Source organism: Elaeis guineensis, chromosome 2, assembly GCF_000442705.2.
Source record: "Elaeis guineensis isolate ETL-2024a chromosome 2, EG11, whole genome shotgun sequence".
Taxonomy (NCBI): domain Eukaryota; kingdom Viridiplantae; phylum Streptophyta; class Magnoliopsida; order Arecales; family Arecaceae; genus Elaeis; species Elaeis guineensis.
Genome location: NC_025994.2, coordinates 84,151,400 through 84,163,667, shown reverse-complemented (window position 1 = coordinate 84,163,667; position 12,268 = coordinate 84,151,400). Strand labels below are relative to the sequence as shown.

General features: G+C 34.2%; 1 protein-coding gene and 1 pseudogene across 1 annotated transcript in view; one reads left to right on the top strand and one right to left on the bottom strand.

Annotated features, from left to right (window-relative positions):
* The first annotated feature begins 2,856 nt into the window (after positions 1-2,856).
* Positions 2,857-7,107, top strand: LOC105055651 (uncharacterized; annotated as a pseudogene).
* Positions 7,079-12,268, bottom strand: part of LOC105055661 (guanine nucleotide-binding protein subunit gamma 1) — a 5,788-nt gene continuing 598 nt past the window's right edge. The window contains exons 2-4 of the mRNA XM_010937573.4: positions 7,537-7,589; positions 7,397-7,441; positions 7,079-7,291 (exon numbers count right to left, since the gene is read on the bottom strand). Coding sequence (XP_010935875.1) covers positions 7,207-7,291; positions 7,397-7,441; positions 7,537-7,589 — 183 coding nt within the window. The 3' untranslated portion in view covers positions 7,079-7,206. The remainder of the gene's footprint in view (positions 7,292-7,396; positions 7,442-7,536; positions 7,590-12,268) is intronic.

Genomic DNA, 12,268 nt, shown 5'->3' with positions numbered 1-12,268 from the left:
GGAAGTATTTAAACTGCCTAAGCATAAGAAGCAATGCTAGTATCTTGCATTTCTTAAAGTTTTCAGGAATACGTGAAGAACTTCAGATATTTCAAAGTGCATGCAAGACTTACCCTTTTTTGTTATCTAAATACAGTGCCAGCTATATATTACACAATAAAAGATTTTTTTGCTTAATACACTGATAGATTAAATATCATCGCAGGTTATCTTTTATACTTTCTGCAAGGATTTCATAACTTTAGAATTATTTTAAACTTATCAATGATTCCAACATCTTCTGACACGAGTAATTTATTTGAAGATTTACAATTGTATTTAGTGAGTTCTATCATGGTCAATGCTTTTGATTTTGCATATTTCAAGAAGGCAATTATTAGAACTGATCATTTATGTTGTTTATATTTGTTCTGTAACATGTTAATATGATTCAAGTGCTAGTTGCTACCCAAGCAAAATGTATAGGACAAGGCTTACGAGACGAAATGTACTGCTAAGAAGAGGATAATTTTTATCCTGAGAGAATTTAGGTTGCTTTAACATATTTGGATGATGAAAATGAATAAATCCTCTTAAAATTTTCATGAATAATGCTTCAGATGATCATTCATCTGACTGACTTAAAAGCTGTAACATTGCCCTCCTTAAGTAAGGGTCTGGTGCCATACTGTGGTGCCTATAACTCTGCTATCGTATCTAGATGTTTACTAAATTTTTTTGAGCAAAAGCTCTACTAAATGCGTAGCTTGAGAAAAGTCTGAGACAAGTGAAGAATGCTTACTAGAAGTTGTTTGACATTTGTTAGGAAGTTGTTCAGACTGTTTTCTTACTCAGGCAATCAAGTGAAAGATTTGAAGCATGGAGGTTCTGTATGGTTCCTATTGCTATGGAGAACACATAATGGAGAACCGTGGAAGGTACTTGATTGAGAGATGGGCTGCAAATCATGAGAACAAGTGTACCAAACCTGAGGATCAAATCACCTCTCATTTGGCCCCTCAAAATTTTGGAAGTACTGCAATAGTGCTGAAGAATTTAATAATAATGATGCAAGAGTAAAAGAATCGTTAGAAGGAGCAACAAAAATGGAAAATGGACCAACTTCCAGGCTGCCCGACAGCGGTAGATATAGTGCTTCATCAGATAGATCGATCTCTTTCTTTTAATTAGCATCAAAGAGCTTCCAGATGCAGCTGGAATTTCTCAAATCAGAGTTTGGATGACCACAGGTTTGTGGTGCTGAATTCTGCATTATGACCAACTCCAGTAGTAGCTTAGTGTGATGATGGCTTATGGCGTAGTTGCTGTTTCCAGCTGCTTGACTTGTGTGTGTCTTCAACCCATTTTTAGACCCTCATAAATTTAGTGATAAGTTTTAATGTTATTTGAGATAAAGTGTCAAGTAGCAATAATGTGGTGTTCATCTAATGGGCCCTTGCGAGTTCAAGTTTTGTTTTCTCTGTACCTCGCAACCTTTATCTAAGGAACATTAGGCTAGTGCTTTCTATTACATTGAATGAAGTTTTTGGCTGTCTTTTGAGGGGAATATTGAAGTGTCCTCTATTCATTTTTCTCTTTCAATAAGAGAGGTGTTTATTAGTCTACTCATCAAAACTCTTTTGCCTGTGTTCATTTTTTTCTGTTTGTGAGGTCTAAGAAATTATGGATATATTTCATCATTTTTGTGGTTTGGAGCTTTCTGAATGCATGACTGCAACCCTTTTTGGCGTTGCATATCTCCTAGGTTGTTCTGCATCTGTATTGGCGGTATTGAAGACTAGGTACCGAATTGTTACACTACATCCATCAGTCATAAAAGAGGGAGCGGCTATGAGCAAGAAAAGTAGTCAATTGTAATATTTAAAGGCGGTTTCCGGTCTCACAGGTGAACAGCCTAGTTGTAAAACCGTCCAGCGAACTAATCAGTTCAAGGATTTGATGAGGTAACGCAGTTTTCTTTTGGTTGAATGACTTGCCTGCATATTTGCTCAAAAGCTAATTTAACGGCATGTTTGGTCAGGGAGAGTTAGATTTTAGAATGAAAATAGAAATGAGTGGCTCTCATTCTAGATGTTTGGTTGAGGGAGTCCCATTTCTGTTCCGAATCCAAAAAGGAATGAAAAATGTCTTAATCCCTCAAATTTCAATCCTCACTCTACTTTAGTATTCAAATTCCATTCCAATTTCGATTATGAACCACATATATAGGAGAATATGATTATTTCGATTTCCATTCCAATTGCAAATCAAATGCATCATAACCCTTTGTTTGGTATGAAGGATGGATTGGAGGGAGGATAGATAGAGAAATGAGAGATGAGAGAGAGGAAGGATGGATCTTCCATTCCTCCTCTCATATATTTTATTTTGATAAAATAAGAAGGTTGATAAGAATGATTCTATCCTCTATTTGGTATAAGAGGAATGAAAGGAAGGATGCACGATATTTTTAGATATTTTTATTAAATTATCTTTTAACAAAAGATATTATTATTATTATTATTATTATTTTATAATACTCATTTATACTAAAGAAGTGGATCAATATATAAATTATAATCTTTATAATTTATAATTTAATAAATATTTAATTTAGTTTAATAAATAATTTTATAAATTAATTGTATATATGAATCAAATTTATTTATATAGTAATTATATAAATAAATAAATAAATAATTTATAATTTAATGTAAATAGCTAATTAATTTTATACAAGTAGTTAACTAGAAATAGTATATATAAATAAAAATGGAAGATAATTTTAATTATTTATTTGTAATTATAAAAAATATATGTTAAAATTAAGATAATTAGTGATAAAATTTAATAGTATAGGATAAATAATAAGTAAAATCAAAATATATAAATTAAAAAAGTGAAAAAATATTAGAGTTTTATCAAAAATTTAATAAAAAATAATTTTGTTAATGTACAAATTCATCTCTTGCATGTTCAACTCATCCTTTATTGTATTTTTCTAATTTGAAAAGATACAAAATGCTAGATTCAGATGGAAAGACAATTTTTTATTTTCGTTCATTTTCTCTAAAATTTTTTGAACTAAACAATGGACGAAGGACATCCATCGTTTCAATCCTACCCTCCTTCCCTTTATGACCCCACCTAAACACGTAATTGTTGCATGTTACAAGGAGTTAGATAATGATAAGCTTGGAGTCCATGCTCTGGTAGCACATTGCCAAGTCCATTACCCAGTTCTTTAGTGTTCATCAACGTTTGTAGCTTAAATTTATTTTAGCCGTTATAACGTCGTAACTAAACAATACGTAAGCGAAACGGTTAGATGATGCGTATCTCGGTGTCGCATTTAGAATTTTTATGGCTTTTTTTATAAAAATGTCGACGTCATCATGCCACGGTGGCATCGAGCCTTAGGTTCGGTTCCCCTAACTTAATTTGATCCTATATATAATGGATTCAGGTCGTATCTTTCGCGCGAATGAAGGATTCACCTTCCTTCGCACGAATTCACCGTTGGATCACCCACCGCACAGCTTTCAAAGCTCTTCGACTCTCTCATCCGCCTGCTCTCCCTCCAACTCTCTGTCATTTCGAACTAGGGTTTTCTCTTGTAATCTTTTGCCATGTAAACCCTCCGATCTCCGCCATTAGAGGACCTTCGCCCTCCTCTTCTTCGTCTCCGCTGCGTATTAGCCTCTCTTCCGGGTGAGATCCTTTCCCTTATTTATTCTTTTTATGCTTCCATCTTTGTTCTATTTTTAACCAGTTTCTATGCAAAGATCCCAACCTTTCTAATACGAGATCCCAAACTTTCCTTTTTTTTCAGGTTTCCCTTTCTCTTTGTTTGGTTTTCCTTGTTCATTTCATATTCCTTAAGTTTCATCTTGTCAAATCCTGCGCTCAAATTTGTATCGGTTGAGCTCTGTCATTTCTTTTTTTTTTTTTTCCTCCCTTTTTTGTTTCAATAAAATTGATTTTCTTCCCTCTGAAAAATGTACTACTGCTTATGCTGTCTCTGAGATTGAAGTGTGACCGTCTGCTGGATCCTGTAGAAGAAAGATTGGGGCGCTTGTATCGAGATTCTGGTTCATGTTGTTCCCTGCGAAGGAGTACAAGATTGTGGTTGTCGGTTTCGATAATGCTGGAAAAACCACCGCATTGTATAAGCTACACCTGGAAGAGGTTGTAACCACCGATGCTGCAGTTGGAAGCGACATCGAAGAGATGGTTCACAAGACATCATGGTTTGAGGTGAGATATTGCCATTTTTATTTTCTTTCTAATGGTATTTGCTCTGTTGCTGCTTTAAATTTGGATTTTTTTTTTTTTTTTTGAAATCCTCCTCTCTCTCTCTCTGAATCGCGCAAGAAACTATTTTGTTCAAGATTCTTTCAAAAAAGAAAAGAAAGTTTGGTTCAAGATGGTTCGGTCATTTCTTTTGAGTGTCATGTTTGTATCCTTGCTAGATGCCATGAAACGAGCATGGGTCCTGAAGCACTGCTCGTCTATTAAGCCGTAGTTACTGTGGTTATCAAGATTTTATCCAACATGGTAAGCATATTTGATTTTGGTAAAGTCACTTTGGTTAGGGATTGTGTTTCTGGCGGCTTGTTGGCTGCTAATTTGTGCATTAATTGTTATTGCAAATTAAATATCAAATTGTCCATTTTCTATTTTGCCTAGACTCCGTCCACGTACAGGGAGCCTTGGGGGATTGCTCCTCAGTTGGAGAAGCTTAAAATGTGCAAACTATAAGCTAGGAATCCCTACCCATTAGATGGCTTTTCTCCGATTTAGTGCTGTCCTTTCTCACATCATTTAGCAATAGTCGACATCAGATTCGGTACTCTCAAATTTTTTTCCTTTTTATCCTACCTTCTCTGGTGAGGGTAATCCAATCAGATTCTAACCATTATATTACATTATGGTAGCATTCGGTGATGTAGATGAGATTATTATGATGATCTAAGATCACCGATGATGCGAATCTTGTGGTGATCTGATCATTAGTGATCTTAGATCATTGTATTTGATAGCAATGGTCCGATAATTAAAGATCCTAGGATATCCAAAGATAACTTATTTGATATTCTATGGGAATTCAAGATTGCTGATTATATAATTATCAAAACTATCCATAATATTAGTCCATAAAAATATATTTATTAATCATATATAATATATTATAAATAAAATATGACTATATTTACTGATATATTAATAATTAATAGACTCTATAAAATATATTATTAATCTTATAAAATATATTAACTGTTATTATAGGATTAATATTTTATTTATACTTATAATATATTATTTATTAATATGAATATTTACTTTGATTAGAAAAATAAGCCAAATAGAAGTATTATATTAGATATTTTTATTATGTAAATATAAAATATAATAAGATATTTTTATTCTAATTTTACATTTATTATTGAATTAGAATATGACAATAATATAATTAAAAATATATTATAATGTAATATATATTATAAATATAATATATAATATAAAATATAATATAATATTATATATATACTATTGATATAATATATTAATGATATATTAATATATCTTTTTTTTACTTGATTGAGGGATATTAATGTCCTTATATTTCAGCATAAGATCACTGTTTGAGTATCCCATCACAAGATTGGGGGATGATTTGAGGAGTCGAGATGATTTGAAATCACTGCTATTTAGGATCACTATGGTGTAATCAAATATGATGATCTCATCGCCTCCACCCACATCGTCCTTGATGTTGGATGGATCATCTCATATCAAATACCTTCTACAGGATCACGCGACCTATATACAAAACAACTACTGTTGGCTGGTAGCTGAACATCTAAAACTGTTGACTCCTGAACCAACTAATGGCATTGCTCTAAACTTCGATTGATCATACCTTGATAAAAGGTATGATTGTTGGTTTTGTGGGGCTGTAATAGCCTGGCTTACGTATGTAATCTGCTGCTGCAATGTTATAAGGAGCTACTATTTGCTAACAAAATTGAATGTTTATTTTTTTTTATTATTTTGATGTAAAGCATTGTGATAACATGTAATGGATCCATAGCAAGACAGGGATTGAAGATTATTATCATTCAAAATGATATCACTATTTAAATATTAACATACATACCTAAATTATGAATATAAGTATATTTATTTACGTAAAGGATGAGTTTAATATGACTGTTACGTTATGTTGTTATAACGTGATTCTATACACCACAGCCACTTTTGCTTTAGTTTTTCACGTCTGTGATGTAACTGTAGAGCACCAAAACCGTTAGTAGCGGTTAGCTATAATATTATAACGGTTGCCACAAAAACCGTGATTTTCACCGAAAAAAGAAGCCATGATTTGGATGTAGTTGTCACAAGATTATGGTCTATGTTCATGCAGACATTTAAACAATGTTTTTGATGCAGATAGAGGGGGCATAAAGCATGTACTTTAACAGCATCATACCATCCATGTCAGTATAATCCACTACTCTTAACTATCTTTGATTTATTGGTCTATCCAGGTTTAGGATCTGGGTGGACAACAAAGATTGAGAGCCTCATGGGCAACATACTATTGAGGTACTCATCCTGTTGTTGTAATAAACAGCACTGATTGAGCCTGGATCTCCAATATGAAAGATGAGCTTTTCAGGTTACTTCAGCAGACCTTGAGCATTCTGTAGTACAAAACAAGCAGGACCTTAAGGATGCCATGTCCCCAGCCAAGATGACTGATGCACTCTCCCTCCATAGCATCCAGAACCATGATTGGCACACCAGGCGTGCTGTGCTCTTACAGGTGAAGGGCTATATGATGGCTGGGATGGTTAGCTCGGCAAGTCAGTGACAGTCCTGCAACAACTTAGATTAAAAGTTGGAGAGGTTCTTCTAATGTACCATTCCACAGGGATTTTTGAAGTGTCACAGGAGACAAAGTTGAAAGTTTAAGAGGAGAGTGTTCTTTATGTATTAAGTTAGTGTTTTTTCACCTTTTTTCCATTCCAATTCTGCAAATCAAATTATGATGTATAAAATATGTACCTGGTTAGCTTCAAAAGAATTTGCAGTGTTTCATCAAAAACAAATTCTCTTCCAACACATCTTCTGTTCAAAACCATCCTGACAAATAGTCTGAAACAATATCTACTAAACAAAAAGTCAAAAATAAGTATCATTGCATCTCTCCTTCAATTAGAATCACAGTATCAAGCATTTGCAGCCATGGAGATCTTGAGGTCCTTCAAACCACCGGTCCCAAGATGAGTTTGCAGGTCCATTTGTTCTGCAAGACCAGAAAAAGAGCAATATTATCAGAGCAGGAATGGGGAAATATGCATTATATCTGGTTCAATATGGGCATTAGTAAGGGTGAGGCTTTGATAATTACTCTGGGAGCAGAGGATCTGGCCTGCTTTCCACTTCAAGCAGCAATCTGGTTAGATACCAAACTTTAAAATCAGTTCCCTGCAACAGTATTTTCATTTCTAGAAGCATTAATGTCACCTGAAACTCTGCTATTTTACATACTCTTGCAATGTAGCTGATACTCTTTCTGTTTTCTCAAGCTCTTCTAACTCCTCCTGTTCACAACAATTTTCATTGGAAGATTTAGTAAGAAGAATCACCATAGTGCCCGACAAGGCAACAAGGTTTTTCTCACCGTACAAGCTAATTGAATGCCACACAAAATCAAGAATATTTTCTGTAGTAATCTAGGTCATGATGATGATACAGATATTTGGAGAGCACAGAGTGAGAAAAATAAAGCAGGACCCAAGTTCCATGTAAGATAGGGTGCCCATGAAAGGGCATTCACATTTTGGTGTAACATTTTCAATATGCTTTCCAGTATTGCGTGTACATGATAATGCTTATTTCAGATCATCTTGCTAAGAATAAATGACAAGCCTTGTTCCAACATAAGTAATTCAAGTGCAGCTCTGTGCACTATCAGTATAATTCAGGTTCAGCAAAGTGACTGAACTATAAGACAAACCAAACAGGATTCTTCTTTTTGGAAACTTCCAATCTTAAGTGTGAGACAACACAAGAATTTTTGAGACTTTTCATTCACTTGAAACTGAGATGATCTTAATTTTGTAACTGAAGACAATTTTAATGGTTACAACCATGTTATGAATTTCTGGTGAATGTCAATTAAATACGCTCTTCAAGTCAACCATCAATCAGAAGGAAACAAATCCACTAGATAAATTAAGCATTTGGTATTTCTGTCATTTAACTTAAAAGAATATAGTTTGAAGCCTTTGATGGTTTAGTGCCACCAAACAAATTCTATATATACAGGTGATGGAACTGCATTATCCTGGGGTACATGTGCATGACTTGTTAGTTTTTTGTATATTCTAATCACAGTATATACGTCGTAGCACCATCATAGAGGCACTAAACCTCAATAAAATGTTTGTCTTTTACAGTAGCACATGTCATGCTTGCTTGAAGAGAATAATAGTTCCAGCCCCAACAATCATCCAAGCACACATGCTATAAAAGCGATGCAGAATGTGGTTGATTTTAAGAGGATATTGGCATATTAGAATCTGATCCTGACAATATCATCCACAATAGAACAGGAAATAACATGGACTTGCAAAAAGCTGGGCCATAATTAATCACAAACCCTGGGAACCTAGATAAGGCTTTTTTTTTTCCTTCAAATAGCCAAGTTACCTAGCAACTTGATTTATACAAAGATGGTCCCCTAATGGATCTAAAATTGATTTATATAAAGATGGTCCCCTAATGGATCTAAAATTGACTGAAAAAATGATGATTCCCAAACTCCCAAACACAGGCATGTACAATCATCTGATCTTGTCATATGTGGCTGATTTTTAGGGGATATTTGCATATTAGAATCTGATCCTACCAACATCATCCACCATAGAACAGGAAATAACATGGACTCTCAAAAAGCTGTGCCACAATTAATCATAAACCCTAGGAACCTAGCTAAGGCTCTTTTTTTTTCCCCCAAATAGCCAAGTTATCTAGCAACTTGATTTATACAAAGATGGTCCCCTAATGGATCTAAAATTGACTGAAAATGATGATTCCCAAACAACAGGATGGCAGATAAGAATGATTTCATGACTTTAGAAAGACAAGGTTTTGAGAGCGAATGATACACCATACAAGCTCATCTATATGTTTTGATTACCTATTCTAACACATTATATATAGTATATTAAAAAGAGATGGTTTCAAATTTATGAATATTCTGTCAGTCAAAAGTGTTTTCAAACAGCCATTAAATTCTTTTCAGTTAATCCCATTAAGTTTTAAATATTAGAATGGCATAATTAAGTAAAAGGAAGCATTCGTTGTTTGATATCCCCCTCAGTCTTTCATTTTCTCCCTGAGAACCTTGTCCTAAACATTCTCTTGATTTTTCTACATCATTTAACTATCTTTCCAGAACAAAGCCTCCTATTTGACTTGACTTATCATTTTGTTCCATTTCAATCAGTTTTCCATAATCCAGAATCACACATCTGGCTCCTCTTCACCTTATTTCCAACCCAGCTTGTTATTTGTTTGTAAATTGGCCTCAAAAAGTTACGTAATCCAAATTCCATATGTCATCCCACCATTCCCTCTATTGTTTTTCTTTTTCCTTTTCTTCGTTTTTTCTTTTTTAATTTTGTTTTGCATGTACTTTAATTCAAGATGGTAAGAAGGAAGACAGAAGAAGCTACTGATCAGAATCATATATGAAGATGCTGAGGTTAATTTTATTCAAGTTTCTCTATTTTATTATTTTAATCCATAAACTAATCTTTTCAATTCCATGTTTGGTCCTTTAAAATGTTTCCATCCAATAACATTTTTTCTGGCTCTGCTACCATTTAGAGCGATTAATTCTCTCTTTTCCATTTATCTAATCTGTAAATTTCACTGCATTTTATTCTTCTGTTTACTGTTTCTTCTTTCTTTAAGTGTAACACTAAAAATTCTTCTTTTTCATTCTTCAGGATTTGTTTACAGTTTAGACTCAGACTTAAAGTGGATCTCTACATTTTGTAATTACTCACTGTAAAATAAGTCACATAACAATATCTTTTGCCTTTACTTCCTCATTTTTCTCTTTTCCGTGTCTTCTTAATATTTATATGATTTGTGTAATAACAAAAGCAAACTGAAGCTGATTCTTGTTTTCCTTTTTTTTGTCTTTTTTCTTGGGGTGGTTGGGGGGGGGGGGGGGGGTGAGGGTTAGACATATAATTTTAGCATGGTTTTTATCTATTCATTGAAATTAAAGAAAAGCATTAGTGAATATTTTGTAGAAGTATTTTTTGATATGCTTCTCACATGGCCATTTACTAGTATTGAAAACCTCATATCAAGTCATTTTATATCCCATAACTGGTTTCGTTGCAACCAATTTGTAAGCATATGAGTGGTCATGCTGTAGAACAATATGAAAATGATAAATAACATTGCATATGAATATGTTCCTTAATGGCAAAAATTATAGGAATTGTCAACACGTGACCCACAGCACTGACAACTTTCTTAGAATTTGACCAACCATGCTTACTTCTCCAATGTGCAAAGCAAGTTCCGCATGAATATGTCTACTTGTTGTGGCAAAACCTCAGAAATATTCATTTGCATGCAGTCAATCATAAGATAACAAGCTGGTAACCACATGTTTAAACATGCAATATAGAATCATGTTCAGCACCTCTCACCAAAACCAACCCTAACTTTATCCAGTTCATCAAAAAATGTGAATAGCATGGCAGTAACCTTTTGCAGGCTTATAATACCGCAGCAACTGGAGAAAACCCAATATCTAAAATGTCACTGGTTCATCAGAATTTAGATCCTCTCTGCACAACCATTAAAAGTGAAAAATTCCTCCTTTCTAGGTCTCCCATGAATCCATAGAGATTGACAAGACTTTGCACATGAAAATATCCTATATACAAGCACAGTGTGGAATCTATGGATCTTGTCAGCAACAAGACAAGATTTATACTGCAGCTCAAATAGAAAAGTTTAAAGAAAAAAATATGGATCTTCTCAGCAAATCATATCTAAATGCCAGAAGCTTCACCTAACCATCAATAGATACATTAATCATCACTCCTGATTATGAAGGCATCAAGTCTGTGCTTGAGGGCATGATAGAAGATGCTAGGTAAAGTTTGGACAGAGCATCAAGTGTAGGACTTGACAAAACATATTGATAAAGAAGAATTTGTGTTTCTTGACCAGTTGCAATTCTGCAAATCATAGAACAGTATCTCCCCCCTCAAGAAGTGTTCATTTTTTACCTTTCATATATTCAAATGAATGCCAATGTCATCAAAGTCAACATCTTTGTAATGCATAGCAGTGATAGGATCGTTCAAACCATTGAGTTTATGCCTGCTGTCAGTTTCTATATGCAAACTTGTTTCTTCAGCAAAAAAGTGCCAACATAGGATCATGTTCAGGGAACCTGACTATTTGAAGCTAGAGCTCAGGAAGCGACCTCAAGCTATATGGTACAACAGCACAACATCAAAAAATGTTGATTGAGGTAATTTCTAACCAACACAAAAGATCAATAAAATTTATTTATCTTTACATAATAATATATGGTGATTTTCAAATTGATGTCAGAAAGCATGCCTCCAGTTTAAATTTTTCCTTCTCCTTTTTCAGTGACTGATTGGAAGGACTTCTGCAATTATAATCAACCAAGAGGGCAGGCGAGCTGCGAGGCTAGAAACTTGGCAGGCGAGCTGCAAGGCTGCTGTTACTCTTCTAGATGTTTGAAAGTTGACTTGTTCTGGGAGCGCTTTGCTCCTCTTTCTCATAAATCCACTTAACCAAACATCCAACAACCATTTCCCTTGTTTCTGTAGCACATAATCAACAGCTATTAGCATGTCCCTCATCAACTAGTCTACTTTTTCTCAACAATTTATTTCCTCACAATGAGTACTTGCTCTGCCAAGACCAATGCATGACAAGATTGCAAATTTATCCAGGGATCGATAGTAGCACTCTTCCAAAATAATAAAGGAACTCATTACTCTCACTCCTTTCTCAGCGAGTTCTCCCATACAAAATCCATTTCCTAAGAACCAGGCTGAGACACCAAGATCAAATTTTTACGCTACTCTTGCACGAAAACAACTGAAAAGGACAAAGTTTAAGCATACAAATGCGAAGTTCATGCTCAACAAAGAAGATTTTGATAAAAGGTAGGAAAAAAGATCCTTTATCCCTCTAAACTCAATCA